Source organism: Hyperolius riggenbachi, chromosome 3 (genome assembly GCF_040937935.1).
Source record: "Hyperolius riggenbachi isolate aHypRig1 chromosome 3, aHypRig1.pri, whole genome shotgun sequence".
Lineage (NCBI taxonomy): Eukaryota > Metazoa > Chordata > Amphibia > Anura > Hyperoliidae > Hyperolius > Hyperolius riggenbachi.
This window is the reverse complement of record NC_090648.1, coordinates 183,752,449-183,780,309: the sequence shown is the minus strand read 5'-3', so window position 1 is coordinate 183,780,309 and position 27,861 is coordinate 183,752,449. Positions and strand designations below refer to the sequence as shown.

General features: G+C 44.3%; 1 protein-coding gene across 2 annotated transcripts in view; it reads right to left on the bottom strand.

Moving 5' to 3' along the window:
* The window catches only part of SECISBP2L (SECIS binding protein 2 like), an 85,781-nt gene that overhangs the window by 16,639 nt on the left and 41,281 nt on the right, over positions 1–27,861 (bottom strand). For both annotated transcript variants that reach the window (XM_068275418.1, XM_068275419.1), the window contains exons 9-15: positions 23,687–23,770; positions 23,374–23,541; positions 19,465–19,606; positions 15,271–15,440; positions 6,395–6,527; positions 3,078–3,240; positions 848–1,068 (exon numbers count right to left, since the gene is read on the bottom strand). In XM_068275418.1, the coding sequence (XP_068131519.1) occupies positions 848–1,068; positions 3,078–3,240; positions 6,395–6,527; positions 15,271–15,440; positions 19,465–19,606; positions 23,374–23,541; positions 23,687–23,770 (1,081 nt within the window). The remainder of the gene's footprint in view (positions 1–847; positions 1,069–3,077; positions 3,241–6,394; positions 6,528–15,270; positions 15,441–19,464; positions 19,607–23,373; positions 23,542–23,686; positions 23,771–27,861) is intronic.

Below are 27,861 nucleotides of genomic sequence, written 5' to 3'. Positions count from 1 at the left end.
AGCTCTGAGATGAAATAGTAAGCTGTCCTGGATTTATAAGGGCCAGTCCAGTAGCCCCAGTGGAAAAGAAATAAGACAATAAAGAGTTAAACGTACTGCTGTGGATGCAAACAGTCTTAGCACACAGTGTGGTGAAACAAATTAACACTGTGTGCAATAAAAGTTTTGAATGAGACTGTGTGGGTGTGAGTGTGCGGCCCCTCGGCAGTGATGAGAGGGGGATATCAGCCTAATCACTAGTGAAGCCCCACAGACAGCCTGCTGTGCAGTCTTGCAGATAATTACAGGCTACACGCTGTGCTGGCACATCAATCTTTGTCCCCTTACCCTGATTCCTGCAGCAGCTTACAAACTTGACTTCAGCAAGTCACTGGCACTGCACACAGTCCAGCGGGAGAAAGAGGTGACGTCACATGCTCTGCTCTGTCCTTCCCTGCGTTCCACTGCTTGCCTGCTGGGCTTCCTGGATAGAGGAGGGATGAAGGGAAGCCACTTCTGCATTCTGTGCTGGAAGTTGCCGATGTTGCCAGGACAACGAGAGAAGCTTACAGGATGCTGTGCTACACTGTAAGTGTGTCAGACCTCTCCTCCAGGCAGGGTGTACAGCGCTGGCGGCTGCGGATTGTGGGAAGGAGCATGAGGAGGTGCTCGGACTTGATGGAGGGGGGTGATTTATTTGTTCAGAGATGCGCCCCCCCCCAGGTGAGCGGCAAGGGGCGCCTATAGCAGCTGCCCCATGTGCACTCCTGTAGATACGCGTCTGGACATGACACCTAGGTTACTGTATAGTTATATGCACTCAAATGAAATAACTGCTGAAGAGTTAAAGTAGTCCCAAGAAACAAACCTTTTGACTGTATTTTCTCACAGTTTGGAGAAATAATCACACACTTGATCTTGTTTAACTTCATGTGTTTGGTGACTTCTCGTAAACCCATGACTAGCCTTCGCTTTGACTTAGCTTTCATTGGATCTTTCTGGTACACTCTCTCCTGGAAGCTGACCAGTTCTTGCAGTAACACAGTCACACATTCATCAATCTCCTTACTTAGCACTTGATTGCAGTACCTAACAAATATGATATATACAGAAAATCAAAAAAGGGCATATATAAAAAAAAATCATCACACCCTAACCATAGTAAGTTTAGTGGAATTTGAAAACATGATGAAAGAAACTATCTTGAAAATTGTCTATCAACTCTTTACCTTGTACAAAGTTGCAAGGGTCATGTGACTTGCTTTTTTTAAATTACATTTCTTCGGAACAAATGCATCAAATTCACCTTTACTCACAATGAAAAATCGGGGGGTGAATTAAGGGTTTAATCTATTGGTCATAGAATACCTGCAAACATGGCACAGTAAGTACCATAGAGATTTTTTTTCTTTGTCTAGAGCAAAAGGGAAAAAAAGGTTTTATATAATTGTTCCTTTTCAGGTCATGTTCCTGTATAGTCACGTGGTGGCAAGTGATTTAATTGTATGCGAGTTAAGGCCCATACACACGTCGGATTTTTCTGAACGACCCGTCGTTTGAACGTTCCGTCGTTCAGTCGTTCGCACGTCAAATCCGACGTGTGTACAGACTATCGTTCGCGTGATAAGACTGGTTTCCAGCGATCCGCCGGGCGGATCGCTGGAAACCAGTCTTATCATGCGAACGATAGTTCGTACACACGTCTGATTCCGCGTGCGAACGACTGAACGACGGGACGTTCAAACGACCCGTCGTTCAGAAAAATCCGACGTGTGTATGGGCCTTTAGCCTCCATTTTCTGTTAGCCTATTCTCTGCTGGCTGGTACTTAAGATTGTAGTCCTGGAAACCTATGTGCAGGGTAAGGCTGAGAGAGGAACGACAGGGATCTGAGGGTTTGGTGACATAACATCACGGGAGAGGAAACTAGACATACCGTAGAGCCTTAGAAAGGGTAACAGACCCCTAGCCACGTCACCCATGCATTGTAAATCCCACCTGCCCAGCTGACGCAACTTCCGGGCTTCTCCACTGTCTCCCCCGAGCAACACCAGGCACGTGTGTGTGACATCATACATGCGCCATGTGGTAGACGCACCACCAAGTGGTAACGTTTGGTGTGATGGCGGCGCTCGGAGGAGACCAGGAGTTGGTGCAGCTGGATAGGCAAGATTTACAAAGCACTGATCCAAAAACACAAGTTTACATTAGGCGACTGTAAATACAAGGCCTCTTTCACAGTGCGACGTTAAAGTCGCGCGTTATAAAATATTGTAACGCAGAGTAACGCACAGCAATGCAAAGTCTGTGCAACATGCTCAGTGCACACATTGCGTTAGTGTGTAACGTGTAGCGTTATTAGAAAGTGCTACATGCTGTGCGTTTAGCAATTAATCTGCTGCGTTACGTGTGTTGCACATGCTCAGTAATGTTTTCTTTTTATTCCGCATGCCCCATTTTCGTTCCATAGTAAATACATTTTCTAACGTGCAACTTTAACGTCGCACTGTGAAAGTCTATATGCATTGCTTTAGGGCCGCGTGGTACGACCTTAACGTCGCATCAAACGCAACGTCCTACTGTGAAAGTAGCCTAAAAGTGTACCTGAGACGAGGTAGCATAAACGTTTTATACATGCCTGGGGCTTCCTCCAGCCCCTTCCACGCAGTCTAAAGGCTCCTAGAACCTCCCGTAGCAGCCCCATTCTCTGCGGCCAGTAGTACTGCGCAGATGCAAAACACGCTCCCGGCGACAGGAGCACGGCGGGAACATGCAGCCAGGCCGTGCTTGCGCAGTATGCTGGCCATGAAGAATAGGTCTGCTACGGGTGAATCTAGGAGGATTTAGACCTCGGCGAGGGAGCAATCTGCGTGGAGGTGGCTGGAGGAAGCCCCAGGTATGTATAAAACTTGAATGCCCCCTTGTCTCTGGGTCACTTAAAATTAAATTTTCAGCACAATTTCAATAGATAGTAGCCTCCATATTCCTCTCAATATAATTTGAATTTAAAGATACACTAATAAAGAGTATAGACACATGATAACACAGGGTTTGCAAGGAAAAAAAGTGTTAATACATCCATGAAAACAAAGCACTTACTCTCTGAATCTCTTGCTATGGACTTTGGTGATGGCGGATGAGGCCATGGGACTGCCAATCCCAGAACTTGCTGGAGAACCCTGTGACACAGGTGTCATACAATAGGGCGAGTTCTGACTTGCTGGTGACAGAGAGGTATCACTTGGTGCACTGAGGCCTGCATCTAATGATTTAGATTGAAGTTCACATTAATAAGAAACTATACATTTAAAACAACACTTTAGTAAGAGTTAGCAAGATTGTCAATTAAAATGCTGCAGTTGTGAAATGTGCACAGCTGTAGTCACTATGGCATATCAAGGAGAAAGGGATTGTTCTGTCCCATAATGCAGTAGATTTTTTTCACAAAGGGTTATGGCTGACAGCACCGAATAATCATCTCTCTCTACCTCCCATAACAGTGAGAATATAAGTATGAACATGTATATGTTTAACTGCTACAATATGAAGGATGTAAATCCCGTAGTCTCTCAAAAAGAACTTTTAGAGGGTAGTGCATTATATGTATATCACCATGGCAGGATTTTTACTCTGGTTAAAATGGTTTCTTCATTTTGCAATCATGGCCTTGGGCAAGTGTCTGTACTGCGCATGCATAAGTAAGGTCTGTGCATGCCCAGTACAACTAAATAGCTTGTGTACAGCTGTTTTATTTCAAGCACAAGCATTTCATTTTACTGGGCATATGCAGACCTTAATTGTGCATCCCTAGTACAGAAATACTCTCCCACAGTCACACATACTGAAGAAACCTATTTGACCCAGGAGGAACCCAGCAGTGGAACTGTGTGTGAGTGTATATATAGAAGGAGGCATTTCGAACGAAGGGAGGCACCATATCTCCCAGCATGCCCTCCTCCATTTAGTATTGGAATGTCCCCAGAGCCAGCTGCCAAGCCCCCAATGCCTCCCTCAGTGTGCATAGTGGTCCCTGGGGCCCCTGCAGAGTATTCACAGCAGATCACACTCACCTGCCCAGGCAGAACTCTCCTCAGTCTATGCGCTTCATCCTCATGGACACCTCATTTCTGTGACCTGGCGGCATGTATATACTCATGTGCTGCTAGATAACGGGAGCTGTGGTGCCTTTATGGAGCGGAGAAGCATGTTGGGAGCTGTGGTGCCTCTATGGAGCAGCATACTGGGAACTGTTTTGCTTCTATGGAGGGGCATGCTGGGAGCTGTAGTATCTCTATGGAAGGAGTATACTGAGAGTTGAATTGTCTCTATGGAGCAGAGGAGCGTGCTGGGAGCTGTGGTGCCTCTGTGGCGGGGCATGCTGGGAGCTGTGATGCCTCTATGCAAGAGAAGGAGCGTGCTGGGAGCTGTGGTGCCTCTATGAAAGAGAATGAGCATGCTGGGAACTGTTGTGCTTCTATGGAGGGGCATGCTGGGAGCAGTGGAGCCTCTATGGAGCGGAGTAGCATGCTGAGGGCTGTGATGCTTCTATGGAGCGGAGTAGCATGCTGAGGGCTGTGGTGCTTCTATGGAGCGGAGTAGCATGCTGAGGGCTGTGATGCTTCTATGGAGCGGAGTAGCATGCTGAGGGCTGTGGTGCTTCTATGGAGCGGAGTAGCATGCTGAGGGCTGTGGTGCTTCTATGGAGCGGAGTAGCATGCTGAGGGCTGTGGTGCTTCTATGGAGCGGAGTAGCATGCTGAGGGCTGTGGTGCTTCTATGGAGCGGAGTAGCATGCTGAGGGCTGTGGCGCTTCTATGGAGCAGAGAAGCATGTTGGGGGCTGTGGTGCTTCTATGGAGCAGAGAAGCATGCGGGGAGCTTTGGTGCTTCTATGGAGCAAAGTAGTATGCTGGGAGCTGTGGTGTTTCCAGTGGGGCCTCTATGGAACAGAGTAGCATGCTGGGGGCTGTGGTGCTTCTATGGAGCAGAGAAGCCTGTTGGGAGCTGTGGTGCTTCTATGGAGCAGAGAAGCATGCTGGGAGCTGTGGTGCTTCTATGGAGCAAAGTAATATGCTGGGAGCTGTGGTGTTTCCAGTGGGGCCTCTATGGAACAGAGTAGCATGCTGGGGGCTGTGGTGCGTCTATGGAGCAGAGAAGCATGTTGGGAGCTGTGATGTTTCTATGGAGTAAAGTAGTATGCTGGGAGCTGTGGTGTTTCCAGTGGGGCCTCTATGGAGCGGAGTAGCATGCTGAGGGCTGTGGCGCTTCTATGGAGCAGAGAAGCCTGTTGGGAGCTGTGGTGCTTCTATGGAGCAGAGAAGCATGCTGGGAGCTGTGGTGCTTCTATGGAGCAAAGTAATATGCTGGGAGCTGTGGTGTTTCCAGTGGGGCCTCTATGGAACAGAGTAGCATGCTGGGGGCTGTGGTGCGTCTATGGAGCAGAGAAGCATGTTGGGAGCTGTGATGTTTCTATGGAGTAAAGTAGTATGCTGGGAGCTGTGGTGTTTCTATGGAGAGGCATGCTGGGAGCTGTAGTGCTTCTATGGAGGGGCATGCTGGAAGCTGTGGTGTCTCTACAGTGGGGGATAAGAAATGAGCCACCACCTAATGCTGCTTCCTGGGTCGGGTTGGGCTATGGGGTTTAGGAAAAGGTGCTCACAGTCATACAGATTTAGCAGCAGAAGCCATTTTCAGCCAGGCATGGGATCCAACAGCATGTAGCCTCTCTTCTGTGCACTGGGGAAAGCTAGGTAGGTAAGTTCCCTCCCCCACCCTCTCCCTCCCCCCTATGCTTTTGCATCTGGTATCGGAACTTCAGAAGGGAGGCTAGAGAGAGTACAAGTAGCTGCCACAACACTCCTAATCTATGCACAGAGATCTCACAATTTACTTGTGCTCTGGGGTTTCTGACATGCTATAGGTCATCCCCATGGCACAGCAAGACCTCCGTGCCGCAGCTGCCTGCAATCAGCTGATTGTGCAGTGCATACAGTGTGCTACTTGTCTGTTCCTCCTCTTTAGCCACCCATTGAACAGGCTCCAGTGTGAAAAGTCATGCAGGCGGCTGTGGACAGACAACAATGATCATGGGAATGGGAAAGGTGCCTTGGGGGCCTTTCCACAAATCTGGCCCTGTAATAGTGTAGCCTCAAACGTGAGTACGATTGAAAGGTCATACTTTGATCCACAGCTTGTGAGGTACAGTATTTGCAAGTAAACTCATCAGTCACTTTACTTTTTTGCCTTTATCACTGGTTGCAATATGGTAGCTTTAATTCAAAAATGTAAGACCAGGTAGATCATTTCTCACATGAAAATCGAATTTGCACTCTGGTTTTGACTCAGTTGTATCTTTGTTTGCCAATAATGTACATGTAATCTTTTTAAATATTGCAGTTGACAATATATTTCAAGTTACCTTCCTGAGATGCCAACTCCTCAGACTGATCATCTGCAAAGCTTAAAGGACTTTCCTTTTGTTCATCAGAACTCAAAACATTTGGATCCACAGTCAAACGTCCTTTCTTTTCTTCTCTTTCCTTCAAGATTATCTACAAGGGTATGGTTATTTAGTTCTGGCTCTACATTAACAGAAAAGCTTATCAGCACAGTTCATTTATTAAACCCAGAGGAATGAAAACAAGGCCAAGACGCTCTGTACTGACTGGAATTTATCTGGCTGCTATGTTAAAATGTCCAAGTTACTTTCTGCGAATAACGGGCCAAAAACCATGCTGAAATGAGCTACGGAAGAAGCCATAAAGCACCCGAAAAGTAAATACATAAAAATGGAAGAATATACACTCACACATTACATACAGTATATAGCTCAATCAGTAGACAATAGTGCCCAAGTCACCCAATACGGCAAAATTAGCCTTAGGTCAACAAATAAGTGCAGTAGTCTGAAACGTCAGCTGAAATTAGCTAGGAAGCTTATGGTTCTCTATATGTCTCAGGAAAGGGCTAGGCTATGGTTATTATTGGTTATGTTCATTATTGGATAGGGCAAGTTATTGCAAGAGTATATAGTCAACAATAAAGTGAGAATGGTTCGTGTTCGCTACGATTTAGTAAGCATAAGGTAATGGGTCAGAGTTTAGGTTAGGCATCAGTATACAAGTATACAAGGGATTTTGGTTAAAAAAAAATGAACCCTGTGAGAAAGAATTTCAGAGCCTTAAAGTTAGACTACCCAGCAAGCTCATGGTGAACCAGAACTCCTAGGAGTGAGCTACAAAGGACCAAAAAGCCCTCTTACTAAAACGTTATGCAAAACAAACATTTGCCTTCTTAAACATTTGTGATAATTCAGGTTGGCGTCAGCATATGATGTCTCCCACAATTCATCAGTGCTGAATATGAAAATCATGCTTTGTTGTTCCTGTAAGCTAACCACACCTCCAGATCCACAATAATCCAACATGCATACAGAACGTTTCGGATTCGTTGACCCTCAGTGCACGGCACTGGGGCTACAAAGGAATAAAAAGATAAAGGAGAGGGAGACAATCGGCACTGATTCTATTGCTATTTAATCCAGAGTGCGGTGAAACACATGTAAACAATCCAAGACAGTGTATCTTCAAATTGTGGCATCAAAAATATTCATTCAACGTGAACATACATGAACATACCATTAAGCAAAAGAAAAACAGGAGCGCACCTCTGGTGCAATAAAATGTTTTACTTGAGTTAGACATGCTTAAAGGTTACCTGATGAAGGCGTGGCTAGCGCCGAAACGTTGTGATGTCAGACGGCATCCCCGCGACCTGGCTCCGCCCACCGGTCCTGACTCCCACGCCAACAACATCGCTCCCCGCTGCTCTGGCCAAGCGCAGGGGATAGAAGAGGGTTGCCGGCAGGCCTGACAGGCACACATTTACTTCTGCACACCGTGAGTGTAACTTTTAACCCTCCTGGCGGTTTAAAAAAATCCGCCAGGGGGCAGCAAAGTAGTGTTTTTAAAAAAAAACGTCATAGGGGACTCCCATCCACCCCACAGCGCTGCCTGGCACTGATTGGCCAGGCAGCGTACGGGGTCGGGGGGGGGCGGCCGCGGCGAATAGCAGCGGATCAGCGGGTAGCGGCGGCGATCGGATGCTACACGCAGCTAGCAAAGTGCTAGCTGCGTGTAGCAAAAAAACAAAATTATGCAAATCGGCCCAGCGGGGCCTGAGCGGTGCCTCCTGGCGGCATAGCCCGTGCTCAGCCAGGGAGGTTAAGAGTGTCTAACTCAAGTAAAAAATGTTATTGCACCAGAGGTGCGCTCCTGTTTTTCTTTTGCTTTTTGTTAGATTTGCTGGCACCACCCAGCACCTGAAGCAGCACCCACCCATCCATCTCCGTCCATCAGTCAAAGACAGAGCAGGGATTGTTCTTTTGTCATGAACATACCATTATCTGAGGTGGTGTGGTGGCGGTGGGTGCTGGGTACAGATAGCCTTACAGCCGTTTCACACAAAATCTGCGCTTCTACGGAGGCTGCAATGTGTGCTGTCACTTGCTGGGCTTTATACTGTTGAAAGCTCAGCATGCGGCGAAAATGGCAGCTCTAGACCACCCACTTGGCTCCCCATGCGACCAATAGGGTGCTGGAACGCTTCTGCACTCCAGACAGGATTGGATAGATTAGAGGGAAGTCAAAATACTTCCTCTCTCAACGGAAGCCTGAGCAGTTCACACTTCATTAGGTGACTGCATAGCTTTTTGCTGATCAGGCTAACCACATAGGGATAGATGCTATCTGGCCAAAATCTATAATGCAGCACTTATGTGTTACTTAATGATTTCCAATGTGCAGAAAAGCTTATAATTATAATTAATAATTAGATTAATTATAATTATAAGCTTTTCTGCACATTGGAAATTATTAACACAAGTGCTGCATTATAGTTTTTGGCCACAAGATGGCATCTATCCCTATGTGGTTAGCCTCAGCAATAAGCTATGCAGTCACCTAATGAAGTGTGAACTGCTCAGGCTTCCGTTGAGAGAGGAAGTAGTTTGACTTCCCTCTAATCTATCCAATCCTGTCTGGAGTGCAGAAGCGTTCCAGCACCCTATTGGTCGTATGGGGAGCCAAGGGGGCGGTCTAGAGCGGCCATTTTTGCCGCATGCTGAGCTTTCAACAGTATAAAGCCCAGCAAGTGACAGCACACATTGAAGCCTCCGTAGAAGCGCAGATTTTGTGTGAAACGGCAGTAAGGCTATCCGTGCCCAGCACCCACCGCCACCACACCACCTCAGATAATGGTATGTTCATGTATGTTCATGTTGAATTAATATTTTTGATGCCACAATTTGAAGATACACTGTCTTGGATTGTTTACATGTGTTTCACCGCACTCTGGATTAAATAGCAATAGAAGCAGTGCCGATTGTCTCCCTCTCCTCTCCTTTATCGTATTGCAACTTCTAATCAATCAGAGCACGCTATCAATACCAGAAGTGTGGATGAAGAGGTGTGTGTTATATGCTATATCCTTTCAAATTCAGCGCTAATACTGTAGTGCTGACGCTTTTCTCCTGTCACAGAAAGGAATAAAAAGCCCTCTTAAGAAGGCACATTTTTGTTTTGCAGAGCCATAGGATTAATAATACCAACTGTGACGGCTGCATAGAAAAAAGGTAATTTACAGTAAACTTTACTCCGGGACAAATGTACATTTTTACATGTGCACATGTATTTTATAATACCATTTTATGGGATAGTGGTCCTTTAAAGTGAATCTTAAGTAAGAAAAATGAAACAGATTTTAACTTATCTGGGGCTTCTTCCAGCCCCCTGGACTCCTGTGCCCACGACATCCTCCTGGTCCCCTCTGGGCAGCAGCTGCGACCCCCGCAAAGCTGGGATGTCGGTGGCCCCGAGCAACATGCACCCTGGTCATGCTCCTGGCTCCAGGAGCGTTCTGCACATGCACAGTAGTGCATTACACGTACTGCACGTGCAGAACGCTCCCGGCAACGGGAGCACGACCAGGGATCGCATGGCTGAGGGCTACGCAACAGCCCAACTTTGTGGGGGTTGCCATAGCTGCCCGGAGGGGATCAGGAGGACATCGTGGGCACAGTAGGAGTCCAGGGAGAAGAAGCCCCAGGTAAGTTAAAATCAGTTTTATTTTTTACTTAAGTATCCCTTTAACCACTTCCCGACCTCCTAACGCACAGAGGCGGCCGGGAAGCGGACCCCGCAAGGACCAGCTCACCCACAGAGGCGGCGATCCTTGTAGGGGCATGGGCGGAGCGATCGCGTCATCCGTGACGCGATCCTCCGCCGGCGCCTGACTCCGCTCACCCACCGCAACATCCCGCCGGCCATACGGAGGCGCCGGCGGGATGTTAACCCCACGATCGCCACATACAAAGTGTATAATACACTTTGTAATGTTTACAAAGTGTATTATACAGGCTGCCTCCTGCCCTGGTGGTCCCAGTGTCCGAGGGACCACCAGGGCAGGCTGCAGCCACCCTAGTCTGCACCCACACTGATCTCCCCCCCCCCGCCCCCTGATCGCCCACAGCACCCTTCAGACCCCCCCTGCCCACCCCCAGATCCCTGTTTACACCCAATCACCCCCCTAATCACCCATCAATCACTCCCTGTCATCTGTCAACGCTATTTTTTTTTAACCCTAAACTGCCCCCTGGGGACTCCTGATCACCCCCCCCACCCCTCAGATTCTCCCCAGACCCCCCCCCCCCCCCAGTGTACTGTATACCTCTATCCCCCTGATCACCTGTCAATCACCCATCAATCACCCCCTGTCACTGCCACCCATCAATCAGCCCCTAACCTGCCCCTTGTGGGCAATCTGATCACCCACTCACACCAATAGATCGCCCACAGATCCGACGTCCGATCACCTCCCAAGTGCAGTGTTTACATCTGTTCTCTACCCTAAACACCCACTAATTACCCATCAATCACCCCCTATCACCACCTGTCACTGTTACCCATCAGATCAGACCCTAATCTGCCCCTTGCGGGCACCCAATCACCCGCCTACACGCTCAGATTACCCTCAGACCCCCCCTTATCAATTCGCCAGTGCATTAGTTACATCTGTTCTTCCCTGTAATAACCCACTGATCACCTGTCAATCACCCCCTGTCACTGCCACCCATCAATCAGCCCCTAACCTGCCCCTTGCGGGCAATCTGATCACCCACCCACACCAATAGATCGCCCGCAGATCCGACATCAGATCACCTCCACAGTGCATTGTTTACATCTGTTCTCTCCTCCAAACACCCACTAATTACCCATCAATCACCCCCTGTCACTGCTATCCATCAGATTAGACCCCTATCTGCCCCTAGGGCACTCAATCACCCGCCCACACCCTCAGAACGCCCTCAGACCGCAGCCCTGATCACCTCGCCAGTGCATTGCTTGCATCTATTCCCCCCTCTAATCACACCTTGAGACACCCATCAATCACCTCCTGTCAACCCCTAGCACTCCTATCCATCAGATCAGGCCCAATACAACCTGTCATCTAAAAGGCCACCCTGCTTATGACAGTTTCCACAAAATTGGCCCCCTCATACACTACCTGTCATCAAAATTTGCAGATGCTTATACCCCTGAACAGTAATTTTGAGACATTTGGTTTCCAGACTACTCACGGTTTTGGGCCCGTAAAATGCCAGGGCGGTATAGGAACCCCACAAGTGACCCCATTTTAGAAAAAAGACACCCCAATGTATTCTGTTAGGTGTATGACGAGTTCATAGAAGATTTAATTTTTTGTCAAAAGTTAGCTGAAATTGATTTTTATTGCTTTTTTTTCACAAAGTGTCATTTTTCACTAACTTGTGACAAAAAATAAAATCTTCTATGAACTCGCCATACACCTAATGGAATACCTTGGGGTGTCTTCTTTCTAAAATGGGGTAATTTGTGGGGTTCCTATACTGCCCTGGCATTTTTGGGGCCCTAAACCGTGAGGAGTAGTCTTGAAACAAAAATGACCTGTGAAATCCTAAAGGTACTCATTGGACTTTGGGCCCCTTAGCGCAGTTAGGGTGCAAAAAAGTGCCACACATGTGGTACCGCCGTACTCGGGAGAAGTAGTATAATGTGTTTTGGGGTGTATTTTTACACATACCCATGCTGGGTGGGAGAAATATCTCTGTAAATGACAATCTTTTGATTTTTTTTTTTTTTTACACACAATTGTCTATTTACAGAGAGATTTCCCCCACCCAGCATGGGTATGTGTAAAAATACACCCCAAAACACATTATACTACTTCTCCTGAGTACGGCGATACCACATGTGACACTTTTTTGCAGCCTAGGTGCGCTAAGGGGCCCAACGTCCTATTCACAGGTCATTTTGAGGCATTTGGTTTCTAGACTACTCCTCACGGTTTAGGGCCCCTAAAATGCCAGGGAAGTATAGGAACCCCACAAATGACCCCATTCTAGAAAGAAGACACCCAAAGGTATTCCGTTAGGAGTATGGTGAGTTCATAGAAGATTTTATTTTTTGTCACAAGTTAACGGAAAATGACACTTTGTGAAAAAAAACAATTAAAATCAATTTCCGCTAACTTGTGACAAAAAAATAAAAACTTCTATGAACTCACCATACTCCTAACGGAATACCTTGGGGTGTCTTCTTTCTAAAATGGGGTAATTTGTGGGGTTCCTATACTGCCCTGGCATTTTAGGGGCCCTAAACCGTGAGGAGTAGTCTTGAAACAAAAATGACCTGTGAAATCCTAAAGGTACTCATTGGACTTTGGGCCCCTTAGCGCAGTTAGGGTGCAAAAAAGTGCCACACATGTGGTATCGCCGTACTCGGGAGAAGTAGTATAATGTGTTTTGGGGTGTATTTTTACACATACCCATGCTGGGTGGGAGAAATACCTCTGTAAATGACAATCTTTAGATTTTTTTACACACAATTGTCTATTTACAGAGTTATTTCTCCCACCCAGCATGGGTATGTGTAAAAATACACCCCAAAACACATTGTACTACTTCTCCCGAGTACGGCGATACCACGTGTGGCACTTTTTTGCACCCTAACTGCGCTAAGGGGCCCAAAGTCCAATAAGTACCTTTAGGATTTCACAGGTCATTTTGAGAAATTTTGTTTCAAGACTACTCCTCACGGTTTAGGGCCCCTAAAATGCCAGGACAGTATAGGAACCCCACAAATGACTCCATTTTAGAAAGAAGACACCCCAAGGTATTCTGTTAGTAGTACGGTGAGTTCATAGAAGATTTTATTTTTTGTCACAAGTTAGCGGAAATTGATTTTTATTGTTTTTTTTCCACAAAGTGTCATTTTCCGCTAACTTGTGACAAAAAATAAAATCTTCTATGAACTCACCATACACCTAACGAAATACCTTGGGGTGTCTTCTTTCTAAAATGGGGTCACTTGTGGGGTTCCTATACTGCCCTGGCATTTTATAGGCCCTAAACCGTGAGGAGTAGTCTAGAAAACAAATGCCTCAAAATGACCTGTGAATAGGACGTTGGGCCCCTTAGCGCACCTAGGCTGCAAAAAAGTGTCACACGTGGTATCGCCGTACTCAGGAGAAGTAGTATAATGTGTTTTGGGGTGTATTTTTACACATACTCATGCTGAGTGGGAGAAAGATCTCTGTAAATGGACAATTGTGTGTAAAAAAAATTAAAAAATTGTCATTCACAGAGATATTTCTCCCACCCAGCATCGGTATGTGTAAAAATACACCCCAAAACACATTATACTACTTCTACTGAGTACGGCAATACCACATGTGTGGCACTTTTTTGCAGCCTAACTGCACTAAGGGGCCCAAAGTCCAATGAGCACCTTTAGGCTTTACAGGGGTGCTTACAAATTAGCACCCCCCAAAATGCGAGGACAGTAAACACCCCACAAATGACCCCATTTTGGAAAGTAGACACTTCAAGGTATTCAGAGAGAGGCATGGTGAGTCAGTGGCAGATTTCATTTTTTTTTGTCGCAAGTTAGAAGAAATGGAAACTTTTTTTTTTATTTTTTGTCACAAAGTGTCATTTTCCGCTTACTTGTGACAAAAAATAATATCTTCTATGAACTCACTATGCTTCTCAGTGAATACTTTGGGGTGTCTTCTTTCCAAAATGGGGTCATTTGGGGGGTATTTATACTATCCTGGAATTCTAGCCCCTCATGAAACATGACAGGGGGTCAGAAAAGTCATAGATGCTTAAAAATGGGAAAATTCACTTTTTGCACCATAGTTTGTAAATGCTATAACTTTTACCCAAACCAATAAATATACACTGAATGTTTTTTTTTTTAATCAAAAACATGTTTGTCCACATTTTTCGCGCTGCATGTATACAGAAATTTTACTTTATTTGAAACATGTCAGCACAGAAAGTTAAAAAAAAATCATTTTTTTGCCAAAATTCATGTTTGTTTTTTTTGATGAATATAATAAAAAGTAAAAATCGCAGCAGCAATCAAATAGCACCAAAAGAAAGCTTTATTAGTGACAAGAAAAGGAGCCAAAATTCATTTAGGTGGTAGGTTGTATGAGCGAGCAATAAACCGTGAAACCTGCAGTGGTCTGAATGGAAAAAAAGTGCCTGGTCGTAAAGCCCACGGTCCTCAAGTGGTTAAGGTTGCACTATATAAAAGCGTTGGGGGAAGGTTAATGTTGGTAGAAATGTATACTGCTGTTGCCCAAAGAAAAAATAAATAAATAATAAAAATGTACACAATGTAATGTAAAGTTTTAGCGTACTTACAGTTAAGTGTGGTTAAAATATCTTCAATTTGATCCCTTAATCAATAGTGCTATTTATTTTCATTACTAATGTAAGCCCTATTTTTACAGAGAACCATATTATCCAGTGTTTTTCTTAGACTCTTGGCTAGTCAAACTAAAACCCCAAAGTGCGCACAGGGATGCTGATAATAAAGATGTGGTCAGGGTAGACAACAGAGTGCACATGAACACTTAGGGTCTAAACAAACGTACGCATTTCTGTGCTCATTTCAGCAATGAGTATCAGCATGAGACACTGATGTGTTGCTGAAAATCATCATAGAAAGGCACAAGTGTGCTCAGGCCCTGAACAAGAGAGTTGGGGTAAAGAAACCCCCTACAGAGATCAGCACACAAACAGCTTGTGTATCAGTATATAATAAAAGCAGTACTCTGCATTTAAATTAGGGAAATACTTATAAAAGAGTATAAACTGCATTACTGATCAAGACCCCATTTTAGGAAATTTTAAATACTTTTATTCTAAAAAGCCTTCTTTCTAATAGCCCTAGTACACAAACTTACCTTTTTAAGTGCAGTCGGACGTTTTAATTTTGGGACTTCTTTTTCTTTTCCCCTTTTGATCCTTGGAGCAGTAGAGTCCAGAGGATTAGGAGAACCCACAAACGTTTGGGCCTTTGTAAACACATTCCTGGTTGTGTGATCTTTGGTGTGAAATGGAACAGCACTGCCAACTGAAGAAAAACATTTCTCAGTATGCAACAAGGTTCCTAGCAAGAAACATACAAACTTAGGTCTGCTAAATTACCATCTTTATTTGCCTCACATAGGGAGTTCATATGCAAGTCATCTTTTTAAAGCAGTACGGAAGCAAGCTGCAAAAAATACTTACCTATGGAGAGGAAAGGCTCTAGAGCCCATAGAGCCTTCCCAATTATCTCTCCACCCCCTTGTTCCACCACGGGCACTGAGGAAATTCTTCTACCATCTTGGACAAATACCTCTTTGGCCCTCTTTGAGCAGCCTCTCGAAGTGCTGGTGTCCATGTGTACTTCCGAAGCGGAGGCGATCTGTGCTGCACATGTACATGTGCAGTATGGATGGGCTGGTCTTTGGAAGCACTTAGGGACACAAGTGTTTCCGCAGCCTACCGAGGATTACTGAAGGCGCAGAAATTTAACAGGTGACAGTAGTGGAACGGGGACAGAGAGAAGACTGGAAAGGCTTGCTTCAGTATTCCTTTAACCACTTAAAGGGGAACTGAAGAGAGATGTATATGAGGCTGTCATGTTTATTTCCTTTTAAGCAATACCAGTTTCCTGGCAGCCCTGCTGATCCTCTGCCTCTAATACTATTAATCATAGCCCCTGAACAAGCATTCAGCAGTTCAGGTGTTTCAGTGGTTCAGACTTTAAAGTCAGATCTGACAAGACTAGCTGCATGCTTGTTTCTGGTTTTATTCAGATACTACTGCAGAGAAATAGACCAACAGGGCTGCCAGGCAACTGGTATTGATTAAAAGGAAATAAACATGACAGCCTCCATATAACGCTCTCTTCAGTTCCCCTTTAAGTACCAGCTGTCTCTGCCCCCTTAAGGACCAGAGACTGTTGGTACAAGAAAAAGCAGAACGGCAAATGCCAACGAATCGCCGCACATACCCGCCACATGCCGGCAACCTCAGCCACCCACTCTGCAGTGTCTATGACGGCAGAGTTCCTGTGAGCCGGTCAGGAGCCGCTTTCATTGGCCTCTGACCATGCCTATCAATGTAAGCCAATGGGAGCTGCTTACGTTGATAGACAGGGTCAGGAGCCAATGAAATCGGCTCCTGACCCGCTCACAGGTCTCTGCCATTATAGAGACGGCAGAGCAAGTGAGCTGCGGCGGGGAGACAGCAGCGGGAGCAACGACAGCGGCAAGAACACAGTGTAAGTGTATTGAAATCTACGCCCTGGCAGCCAGATAGCCATCAAAACAGGGCATAGATTTCAATTAGCATGGTCTTTAACTTGTTCAATATATCAAAATTTGATACAATGCCATATCTGTCACACTGCACATTTACTCAAGACTTTTCATATACATATAAAGCCTTAGCTACACTGTTAAAGTGCACCTCAAATAATAGGCATATGGAGGCTGACATTTATTTCCTTTGAAACAATGTAAAATGCCTGGCTGTCCTGCTGATCATCTGCCTCTAATACCTTTAACCAAAGACCCTGAACAAGCATGCAGATCACATGCTCTGACTGAAGTCTGACTAGATTCACTGCATTCTTGTTTTAGGTGTGTGATGCACACAGTAATGCGGTCAAAGAAACCAGGAGGGCTGGCAGGCAACTGGTATTGTTTAAAAGCAAATAAATATAGCAGCTTCCATATGCTTCTCACTTTAAGTTCCCCTCTACCTCCTCAAAATCATGCATTTACAGTGGCTCTTCAATGCAGTATCAATTCCTCCACTGACCTACTAATGTCTTCCTCACTTAAATATCTCAGGCATGGTGAAAAGTTTTCCTAGCACAGCCACCATTCTCAAGGCTCTTCTGTATCCTATTAGGCTTGCCACAAGTTAAACCAGGCTCTCTAAACTCACCTCATCTTAAAGTCAATGGGAATCATTTAAAAAAACAAAACAAACAAAACAGCCAGAGGAGAGGGAAGGCTCAGGGTCCTATAGAGGCTTCCCGCTCCGCTCTTGGTCCCCGTTCCAGTGCTGGCTCCCCGGTAGCTGTCTCTGCCACTTCAGAAGTCTTCGGGAGCCCGAGTGCTCCTGAAGGTGGCCGCTCCATACTGGGCACGCGCGGACTCGGCTCCCTAATTCTGGATACAAACGGTGCGTTCGCGCACTCGATTTTCCCTTCGATTCCCGTCGATTCAATTATCTCCAACATGTCCGATTTGGATTTCGATGGATCGTTAGGTCGATTCGGCATACTTTGCATGCGAATCGACCTAACGATCCATCGCAATCCAAATCGGACATGTTGGAAATAAACAAATCGACGGGAAAATCGAGTGCGCGAACGCACCGTGTGTATCCAGCATTAGACTTCCAAAGTCCCCCGCAGCGGAGAATTTATACAGGGAAGCTAGAGCTGCAACGAGGGGTCCGGTAGAGGAGTGGGAAGGCTCTATAAGACCCAGCGCCTTCCCTCACCTTAGGTAAGTATCTGTCTTTTTTTTTGTTTAAACGATTCTCATTGACTTTAAACTAATATTGAACAGAGGCATGTTTAGATCAAAATGCAAAATTACCTAAACAAATTACTGCTGCATTTGATTGGTAAATTATCAAACTGCATATTTGTATAAAATGATCTTAAAATTTCCACCAACATGTAAATATTTACATCTCACTGAATGTTAAAGCGGTATAAAGCCCTGACATAATATTCAATAAAAAACATGTTCAGATGCATCCAGCTTTCTCTGCAATGAGCTTGTAACTCCTGTGTTTAACTAATTGAATGCTGTTCTAGTAAAAAAAGAAATGGTGGTAGCATATAATATGATGTAACTAATCTTTTAGAGCAAAGAAGAAATGCTAGGTTTCATTCCGCTTTAATGTTGAGCAAATGCAACACCAAAAAAATGAGCGCAGGAGCCGTCATGGAAAGAAGGGCAATGCCAGAGGCGCCCATTATAAAAGCTTAGAATTTGCAGTAATAAACGGCTCCCTACCCAATAATGACGCAATCTGTATAGTGGCTCGGCACCCATGTTTTTATAAGGCTGTGCGGGGGGGGGGGGGGGGGGGAATGGGGGGCTGGGAGATTGGGTAGGTTGGAGGTTAAGACGGGGGGTGGGGAAGGGTGTCAACTGTTATGCTCCACTTGAGGGGTGGGAGGGTTAAGCATCGGTGGAGGAAGGGTTATGGGTTAGGTATCAGTAGAGGGAGGGTTCTGTGCAGGCTGTGTGCATGTGTAAATAACCAAAGTGACGCAATGCAACAGAAACTTGCATAGGATCTAAAAATAAGACCTAAAATGTAAGATTAAAATCAAAATCAAGAGAACCATCATACATGCAGAGCATAGAATTTCATCCGATCAGTTAGCTGTGGATCCGCCTATGACAAATAAAAGTAATTTACGGTTCATTCTGGAAGAAACGTACTTCTTATCTTATGTTGGTGTCTCTTACAGTAGGTAGTAGAAATCTGACAGTACCTCTTCATGGAGGATTCTCAGCAAGGATTTTATTCTTTATACATTCCCTGAAAAGGATTTATACAATGATGCTGGCTAGCCTCCATGCTTGCTGCACACTTTTTTGGCAGTTGGACAGAGCAACTGCCATTCGCTAAGTGTTTTTGAAACTAAACAAAACCATGAGAATCCCCCATGAGGAGATGGGCTAGTCCAAAACCTGTCAGTTCTGTGAGATTTCTACTAACTACTGTAAGCTACAGGAACATAGGAGAAACATAATTTATGGCTCATTTTGCTCTGGAAGAAACGTACTACTTATTTGTATGTGTACGATTTTTTGCGATAGTGATCCTTTAATGTATCATTGGTTCGAAGTGCCAACACCACAAATAGTGCCTTCATCCTGTATGTACTGGCAACTTTCAACTTTACCCCTGCTGCTAGGCTGGCTTTAAGTAATTATGATGTGCTCTTAGCTGCCAAACATTTTAAAGGCATCTATAAACCATGGTCAGAAAGATGGAAGAATAACCATTACAGGACAGACTATTCCCAGAAAACAAGAAATCTGAAGACTGTAACAAGATCGATCATTTACCCGTGTAGGATAAAGGTCTGGTGTTGGTAATCTGACGAGCTTTCATTGCCTGTTGTTGCCTCTCCAGTTCTGCCAGCATGTCTCCAAGGTCCAGCTGAACAGGGGTCTTGCTTTTTTTACCAGATGCTTTAGAAATGGCGTCCTAGGTTGAAAATATTATATAAATATATTACAGCAATAATATATCGGTATTATATTATTTGGAAATAAAGGTGTATTTTTCGGTTTTAGTGGTTTTTCTGTATACGGCCAACAATTACAAGCCCTTAAAAACTGAGTCCCTAAGGCAACAATTTATATTTATTTTTTTTAATGTTAATGGTTTTTAGTGTTTAGTTTGTTTTGTTTTTTTGTCTTTTTTTTTACAAGTGTTTGGTAACTGGGAAGAAAGGTTGGAAGAGATTAATTTATTAATGAAAAATGTGTCCTGTTTTACCTTTGTTTTTTGCTGCTGGATGGCGCTGCAAACACTATCCTGGGTTACCAGGAAGTGTTACATTTTTTACACTTTTATTTTTACATGTTCATTTATTCCAGGCACTGTGAATGGCTCAGGGATCACTTGTTCCCCTTCATATAAATGCCACTGGGAACAAGCGGCAGGCGTGCACACCCGCCACAGTAACACTGGACACCTATATGCATCCAGTTAGACTTTAGCACCAGTGTGAAGCTGATGGCAAATTTGTCAGAGAAAACCCAATCTTCAGAGGGCAAATAGTCCTGCAGCCAGCTGAAAAAGGTTAAATCCCTACTACGGTGTTTATCCTAGGCTGATTAATATTCAGTCTTAGAAGCACTGACTTGTGGGTAATGGCATCACAAAGTGCCTTGTTGGTTTTTAAATAGATTATACAGCTAATATTCAAGGCATGATATCTCTGCACTCATCCTCCTACACACACCTAATTTAGAGGGTAGGTAGGTAGGTGACCCCTTCCCGGGACCCTCCCCCTAAACTACATTTGTGCCAAATTGCAGTCCTCCAGCCCTGCTGGTATACAAGAGAGCTTTTTATACCATTTAGCAGGAAGCAGCTGGACGGGGACTTGAGTGAGATTTGCAATTGTGACAAAATAGCAGCAATTTTGCCATGTATTTCAGTGGGAAGCAGAGCCCTAAGTGATCTGGATACCTTTGGGTAGCTAGATAAGAAAAAAAGGGGCATGTTTTCAACTAAGGGAATAAAAAAAATACATTTAGCCCTGCATGCCAGTAGTAAACATGATTCCTCCCACACTGCATGAGGCATTTTTTTCTATACCACACTGACAGGGAGAAGAGGATTTTTTTCTCCTTTGCTTATTCTTTACCTCATAACATACTATTCCTTTGTTTTGTAAAAAAAAAAAAAAAAAAAACAAAACACAACAACAACAACAAAAAAAACAACAACAAAAAAAAACCCCTCTCCCTTCCTACCGTTCATTTTCAATCCTTAACTTAAAGGGGAACTGAAAGAGGTATATGGAGGCTGTCATGTTTATTTCCTTTTAGACAATACCAGTTGCCTGGCAGCCCTGCTGATCCTCTGCCTCTAATACTATTAGCCATAGCCCCTGAACAAGCATGCAGCAGATCAGGTGTTTCAGTGGTTCAGACTTATAAGTCTGATCTGACAAGACTAGCTGCATGCTTGTTTCTGGTTTTAATCAGATACTACTGCAGAGAAATAGACCAGCAGGGCTGCCAGGCAACTAGTATTGATTAAAAGGAAATAAACATGGCAGCCTCCATATACCTCTCTCTTCAGTTCCCCTTTAAGGCGACAGTGCAGTGCCCAATGCTGTAAACACATTCCATTGCTGTGGAGCGCGGGGGGGGGGGGGGGGGGGGGGGAAGAGGACGACTGACAGAATGGCACACAACTGAGTGACACAGAGCAGGTAGCCAGCGGTTAGTAGAATCAATGCCCTCGGCCTGTGTTCAGCTGAGGTGATACGGTTCACTGACACACTGAAGGGGGTTGGGCTTGCTGAGCACATGCTGAATTCTCAGCAGAAGTGGCCCACATAGGCCGTCTCTGCCAAGAACCATCTAGCTTGTGTACAAGGCTTAAAGAGAAACCATAAACCAAGAATTGAACTTCATCCCAATCAGTAGCGGATACCCCTTTTCCCACGAGAAATATCCTTTTCTCAAATGGATCATCAGGGGGCTCTGTATGGCTGATTTTAGGTGGTGAAACCCCTCCCACAGTGTGATGTCAGCGCCTCACAGCTCTGAGGTTCTGACATCACACTGTGGGAGCCTTGCTGCATTGTGGGAAATAACCGCTGTTTCCAACTGCCAAAAAAGCAAGCAGCATCTCATTCCAGTGGCATCACCTGCCAGCAGTAAAAATGTCACTATGTGAAATGTCAGAATGTAAATCAGGGAGAGGAAAGATTTTACAATGAGCAAACACTGACTAAATCATCTATACATAATTATTATACAAAATTAAGCACTTTTTATTACATTATTTTCACTGGAGTTCCTCTTTAAGTTTACTGTTGGCAACCAGGCAATTTACATGACAATGTAAAAAACCAAAGATGGCAGAGTATGAATGTTTTAAATTCTGTTAACTCTCCTCACACGCCTCTTTATACTGCCCCAATACAACAGATATTTTAGACTCCACACAATAATTAACCTAGCCAAACATATAATTGCCTGTAACACTGAAGCAATGAGGCATTACTTCCTCATTCCTCTCTTCAGGTTTTCAGGCTAATCTTGGCCTAAAAAGCTAGTTATGTGACACCTTGCCAGTCTCGCAGTGTGAGCCCATAAAACATATACAGTCAATTAAAAGTGCTGTACATTATGGTGTACACAGGTTCGTAAAAACACTGAGCAATAACCAACAGCACTCTAGATACTGTCAAAGTTGCTGCAACTTTATTCTGCAAAATGCATGAATAATGATAGTGATTGGCACCTTGAGAAAGGCAACTCGCCAATATTCAATATTTCCTACATTGTGAAGCATATACTGGTATTCTAGCTCTTTCACTACATATGTAGTGCTGTTACCCACTGCACTAGATTGCCAAAAATATTGCTCCTGGTACTGCCAATTTATAGTTAACATCCAAAGCGGATATAGAACAATTGAAGCCAAAATCCAAGCAATCAGGAAAATGCACATCTGATCTAGAGTATATGTGCAATGTTTTACGCCTGTCAAGAGATGTAACAGAGTCCAGACAATCTGTGGTTTATAGCTCGAGACAATCCCGGCAAATTAAATGGCCAAAAAAAAAATGTTGCTTGGATTAAGCAGAGCAGCAATATAATGATAAATTATAAATGTCCTTTCTCTTCTTATAAGAACGTTTACAATGTAAAGCTGTGTACACACAGAACAAATGTTACCTCAAAACTAATATTCTTGTTTCAGGTGACATTTTCCCTGATCAATGTACAGGTGTACTGCTCAGCAAACCATTATGGCCAATAGATAAGGGTGGTTCGGGGAAGCCACACAATAAATGTCCTGGTGCAGAAGGAACTACAACAACATTCAGCCAAGTAGCATTTTAATTTAAGTGGACATGTAATGTTGAATGACCACAAATCACGTCAGCCAACAAATCACATACGTGTAAGTGGTTCAAGTCTGCAAAAAGGATATAATAATATTTAATTTTCTGAGCCTAATATAATACTTTTGATTGTAAACTTACCTACAGGTTGAACTCTCAGATTTTATAAGGTTTGTGGATAAAAAAATGACTGTAGGTAGGAACAAAATGTTCTGCTGGGTATGCAAGTGGAGCAAAGGTAAGCAGCCATCCCTTAGAATGTTGCCACAACAGATCCCAGAATACATGGTCAGTCCACAAACAAGGCTACTACAGGAAAACAAATATATTTTCTTAAGTGCCATCTTGAATTAGAAATAAGGAATCTTTTACAAACCTGTAGCTTTCTTTGTTCCATACTAATCTCAGAGTATTCCTGGGCTGTGGCCAAGGCAGCAGCAAGCGCTTTTTTCTTCTGACTCTTAGCTCGCTTTGGTACGGATGTTGTGATGGGGATTGGGGTCTGTACAATGTTAATTGGGGAGTTTTCAGGTAAATCATCCAACTGAAAATAAAAGTTTGGCCATATTAATGAAATGGCAATCAACTAACTGGTGTATTTTGTTCGTTCTGCAAAATAATCAGCAAGTCCAGAGCAAATCATAATATACCAGTACCTTTCTCCCTAAAGTTCACAATGAGTTACTTACCACTTTATTGGTCATCTTTGACTGTGCGTTCTCATTTCTAGAGCTCCCATTGCTGCTGATTAGTTCTGGAAATTCATCTTCATCCTAAACCGGTTGTTAAAAGCTTGATTAATAAGAACACTTAATTTCAGCTTTATTCTACAAAATGTAAATTGTCAGTTAGGCAAGCATATCTTAAAGAGGAGCTGTCATGTCAGCCATATCGTCTCAGAAAAAAAAACCCTAAACACATATATAAGTAGATAAATACTTGCTCTACTTACATATGTATTGCACTGGCCACATTTTGATTTTAGTGATTTTTCTATTGTGAAAAAAAGAGAAAATCCTTAGGATTCTCTATTTTAACTGTGTATCTTGAAGCCAATGCTAATGTCATTTCCTCCCTTACTCTCCTCTGCCTGATTGTGTATGCATTGCCCGCCCTCCTCCTAGTCTTCGGACACTCCCACCCAGCTCTGCAATAGAAAGTGCATCGTCTCCGCAAGAGAAATATTGGTCAGAGAGGAACAGAGGTGTGGGAGGGGAAACAGGAGGGAAAGAGGGACTAAGAGACTAATACTAAAGCTCTGATACTTAACCGGGGCTTCCTCCCGCCCCATAAAACAAGTCTAAAAAAAAGAACAAAAAACACAACCCAGTATGCCCTGCAACTTCCTTTGTGCGGCAGAGGTACCAAATAAGAAAATTAAGAGTGATTTTTAACTTTTGGATTGCCTGGTTAGCATCCTTATTACTTGTTTACCTGATAAAAATAAAGAATTTTTGATTTCATGCCCGACAGTTACACTTTAAAAATATATTGTGCTGAACACCTATTATGCTGTTGTGATCACCGTTTAATATACTGCAAGCTGAAATCTGATGCACCACAACAACATAAGTGTATTCCATAAAGAAAAACAAACAAAAAAACCCCCACAGCATGCATTTCTTTTTAAGAATGCACTAAGATGTACGTGGTGTCACCAAGCCCTATGGGAGAATCTGGACTAATACAATTAAGTCTAGTTAAATGAATACTATCAATACCCAAGTGTTCTAAAATGACAATGTACAAATAATGTCTAAGTAGCTGTGTACACATTTTCCTAATTTTCACGTTAAATATCAGAGGCAAAAGCTTTAATTCATTATGTGTAGGATTTAACGCTATTGGGACAAATCATTTGCAAAGGGGTGTCTGCTTCAATGCACAGCCAGTGTTTTTTTGTACATCAGACTACAGAGTATTTTTCCCTGAAAGCAAAAAAGGTATGAAAAGCTGTGGTGTTACAGACAATTATAAATGTTTAAAACAAGTTACATTTCCTCTGCTCTCTGCAGACAGCTCAGAAACACAGGCAGCTTCACAGAGACACAGAGAGCTCTCTGACACACAGTTACACACTCTCCCATCACAAAATGAGCAGACTGCAGTCAGTTCAGAGTGAAAGGAATTTGTTACAGTAAACAAAAGAGATAAGCAAATTAAATGTATACATCATTATTTACCAGCACTTCAGGAACTCTCAAACGCAGGTTAAAAACACATGTTAATCGATGGTATCCCTTTAAGGTGTGGTTTAAAAAGATGTTTAACCACTTCTCAACCACAGGGTTTTTCACCTAAAAGCCACAGCAATTTTAACATTTCAGGGAGGCAAGGGTTAATGGGCTTAATGGGGGTATAATTTATTTTTTTTAAAAACCTCACTGATGCTGATCACTCACTAATGCTGTGTTAGTTATCTGAGATCCTCTCATGAGTGATCTCAGTAACTGTAACAGCATAGTGACTGATACAATGTTTACACACATTCTGAATGAATGAGCACGGTCATTGGCTTTGGCAGTGCTCATTCAAACTTGCAAGCACTTTGATTGGCTTTGTAAACACATGTTCACTTCAGCCAATCACGGACCAGCGGGTGCCCGACGCGTACGCGCATCCGTGTTAGGGTGGCCATCCGTCCGGATTTAGGCCGGACAGTCCGGATTTTGGAGTGCTTGTCCTCTGTCCGGCTCAAGGCAAGGAAGAACGGCCAGATGTCCTCCTTTTTGAATGCTGGGCTGTGTGGAGGAGGGAAAGAGCGCAGAGAAGAGGGAGCAGTGGGCACAGTGGGAAAGGGGGGACATATCCCCACCCTCTCCTCACCTTTGGGCCCCCCCTTCCTCGGTCTACCCTCTAGAACTAAAGTTTTGGGGTGGCTGGCAGCGGGCGGGACTTACCTTGCCTCACTCCAAGCGCTGCATAGTGACGTCCAGTTCATGAGTTATTTGAGCCTGTTCTTTTCTATGAGTGTAATGATCCAACTCATCCACTGAACCAAATCAGTTCAGTGGATAAGACAGGAACTGCAGCTGCAGTTCCTGTCTCATCCACTGAACTGATTCGGTTAAGTGGATGAGTCGGATCATTAAACTCACAGGAAAGAACAGGCTCAAATGACTCATGAACCGGACATCACTACTGCTTCGCCGTGGAAGGAGGCAGAGGTAAGTCCCGCCCGCTGCCAGCCACCCCAAAACTTTAGTTCTAGAGGGTAGAGCAAGGAAGGGGGGGCCCAAAGGTGAGGAAAGGGGGGGGATGTACCTACCACTCTCCCTTCACTGAGCTCGCCCCTCCTGCCGGGGGACACCTGGCTAACTATTCTGGGGACACCTACAGACCTGGCTACATATACTTGGGACACCCATAGACCTGGCTAATTATACTGGGGACAACTACAGACTTGGCTATACATACTGGGAACACTATACACCTGGCTATCTGTACTGGAGACACCTATACACTTGGCTTACTATTCTGGGGGAACCTAAAGACCTGGCTACATATACTGGGGACACCTATAGACCTGCCTAACTATTCTGGGGACACCTAAAAACCTGGCCATCTGTACCGGAGACATCTATAGACCTGGCTAACTACTCTGGGGACACCCAAAGACCTGGCAACCTATTCCTTGGACATTATATACCTGGCTACCTATTCTGGGGACAACTATACTCAGGACTACTTATACTGGGGACACCTATAGACCTGGCTACCTATGCTGGGGGTACCTATTTTGGGGTAACTGCTGTCAGATTATCTGTATTTATGGGGAACCGCTGTTAACAGATTAAGTGTATTTTGGGGAACAGCTGCCAGATTATGTATGTTAGGGGCACGGCTGCTGCCAGATTTTGCGTATTTTGGGGAACTGCTACCAGATTGTGTATGTTTGGGGGACCACTGCTGCCAGATTACATGTATTTGGGTGTTATGTGTATTTTGGGTGATCCGCTGCCAGGTTTCGCGTATTTTGGGAACTGGTTCCAGATTATGTGTATGTTGGGGGGGACTGCTGCTGCCACATTGTCTATTTTGGGGGAACCACTGCCATATTATTTGTATTTTGGAGGAACTTTTACCAGATTACGCATATTTTTGGTGAAATGCTGTCAGATTACATCTATTTTTGGGGGCTACACTACGGCAGAGCTCAAACTTCCCCGGCAGACCATTTACACCACTGCTAAGGTCATGTATATTTGGCCCCACCCGTGACCACACCCACTTTATGCTTGACCACACCCACTTTTTTGCACACTCAGTACGAGGTCCTCCTTTTCAGGGTGTGATGTCCTTTTTGGGGTTTTGCAAGTGGCCACCCTAATCCGCGTGCACCGCACACAGCAGGAAAATAAACAGGAGTTGCTTATCTACGCCCCTGTGACTCAGGTGAATTTTTAAAGGGGCGTAGATAAGCGTGGCAGAGGTTGCCAAGTGATTAAATATAGAAAACCACACAAGTTCAAATATTTACAACTCCACTTAAAGAGGAACTCCAGTGAAAATATTGTAGTAAAAAAAGGGTTTCATTTTTTACCATAATTATGTATAAATGATTTAGTCAGTGTTTGCTCATTGTAAAATCTTTCCTCTCCCCGATTAACATTCTGACATTTATTGCATGGTGACATTTTTACTGTGGGCAGGTTATGTAGCTGCTCCTAGCCGTTTTGGCTGTTAGAGACAGCTGTAAACAGCTAATTCCTGTCTGTGAACATTGTTACATTGTAACAAACTGCCAAAAGTACCGCGGTACTCAGAGCTTCTTGTGGGAGGGGTTTCAGCACAAAATCAGTCATACAGCGCCCCCTGATGGTGTTTGTGAAAAGCATTATATTTCTCATGTAAAAGGGGGTAT